General features: G+C 58.2%; 1 protein-coding gene across 1 annotated transcript in view; it reads right to left on the bottom strand.

Moving 5' to 3' along the window:
• LOC111821474 (sialic acid-binding Ig-like lectin 8) overlaps nt 1-876 on the bottom strand; it is a 68,540-nt gene that overhangs the window by 13,513 nt on the left and 54,151 nt on the right. The window contains exons 8-9 of the mRNA XM_023736210.1: nt 663-871; nt 133-444 (exon numbers count right to left, since the gene is read on the bottom strand). Coding sequence (XP_023591978.1) covers nt 133-444; nt 663-871 — 521 coding nt within the window. The remainder of the gene's footprint in view (nt 1-132; nt 445-662; nt 872-876) is intronic.

Genomic DNA, 876 nt, shown 5'->3' with positions numbered 1-876 from the left:
AGGTGGAGTTTAGCGTCCTCTTCCTCACCAGCCCCTTCTTCCAGGACGCAGCAGCCAGTATCCCAGGCTCTGCCCCACTTCCCCCAACACCCACTGCCCTCAGGGACACAGGCGTCCCTGCCCAGCACTCACAGGACACATTGAGCAGGACGGTGCTCTCCGTGGTCACATCTGCTCCAGGGAAGGTCGCTCTGCAGGTGAGGTTGGTGCCGTGGTGATGTGGCTCTGGGGTGAGGGTGAGCTCTGAGGAGTAAGGAGTCTTGGAGCCCAGGGACGTGACGGCAACCCCAATCCAGGCGCCCGGGGACGTGACGGCAACCCCAATCCAGGAGAAGGTGGGGGGTGTCCCCCTGTTACAGGCCCATGGAACCTTACAAGATATGGTGGTGGGGTGGCCAGACTTGAGGGTCCCCTGGATGTGTATGTCGGGTGTTCGTGTCAGGGCTGGGGAGAGAGAGAGAGAGATGCAGGCCCTGGTGTTGGGGATCCCTAGCTGTCCCCTAAAGCAGTTTCTGTCTCAGTCAGGCTGACTCATCCCCTGCCAGCTCCAGCATCCTGTTCCCCTCATTCTCCCCCAGGATGAGGAGCAGGGGGTCCCACCCCATCCCTGTCATGGGAACGACCACCCTCCCCTGTGGCCTCTCCTTGACCTCAATCCTCACCTGTCACATACAAAGACAGCGGGTTAGATTTGAAATTATATAACACATAAGTTCCTCTGACGATCCTAAAGAAGTATGATCCCGTGTCTGCCATCCTGGCATCTCTGATGTCCAGGGAGCAGTTATTGTTCTGTGGGTCTCCGATGAGGTGGAATCGGCCCTTAGTCTCCTCTTGCACTTTTCTAGCCGGGTTGTTTGTGGCCACTGGAGCATC

The sequence above is a fragment of the Trichechus manatus genome, unplaced genomic scaffold, assembly GCF_000243295.1.
Source record: "Trichechus manatus latirostris isolate Lorelei unplaced genomic scaffold, TriManLat1.0 scaffold00087, whole genome shotgun sequence".
Classification (NCBI taxonomy): Eukaryota; Metazoa; Chordata; class Mammalia; order Sirenia; family Trichechidae; genus Trichechus; species Trichechus manatus.
This window is presented reverse-complemented; position numbering and strand designations above follow the sequence as displayed.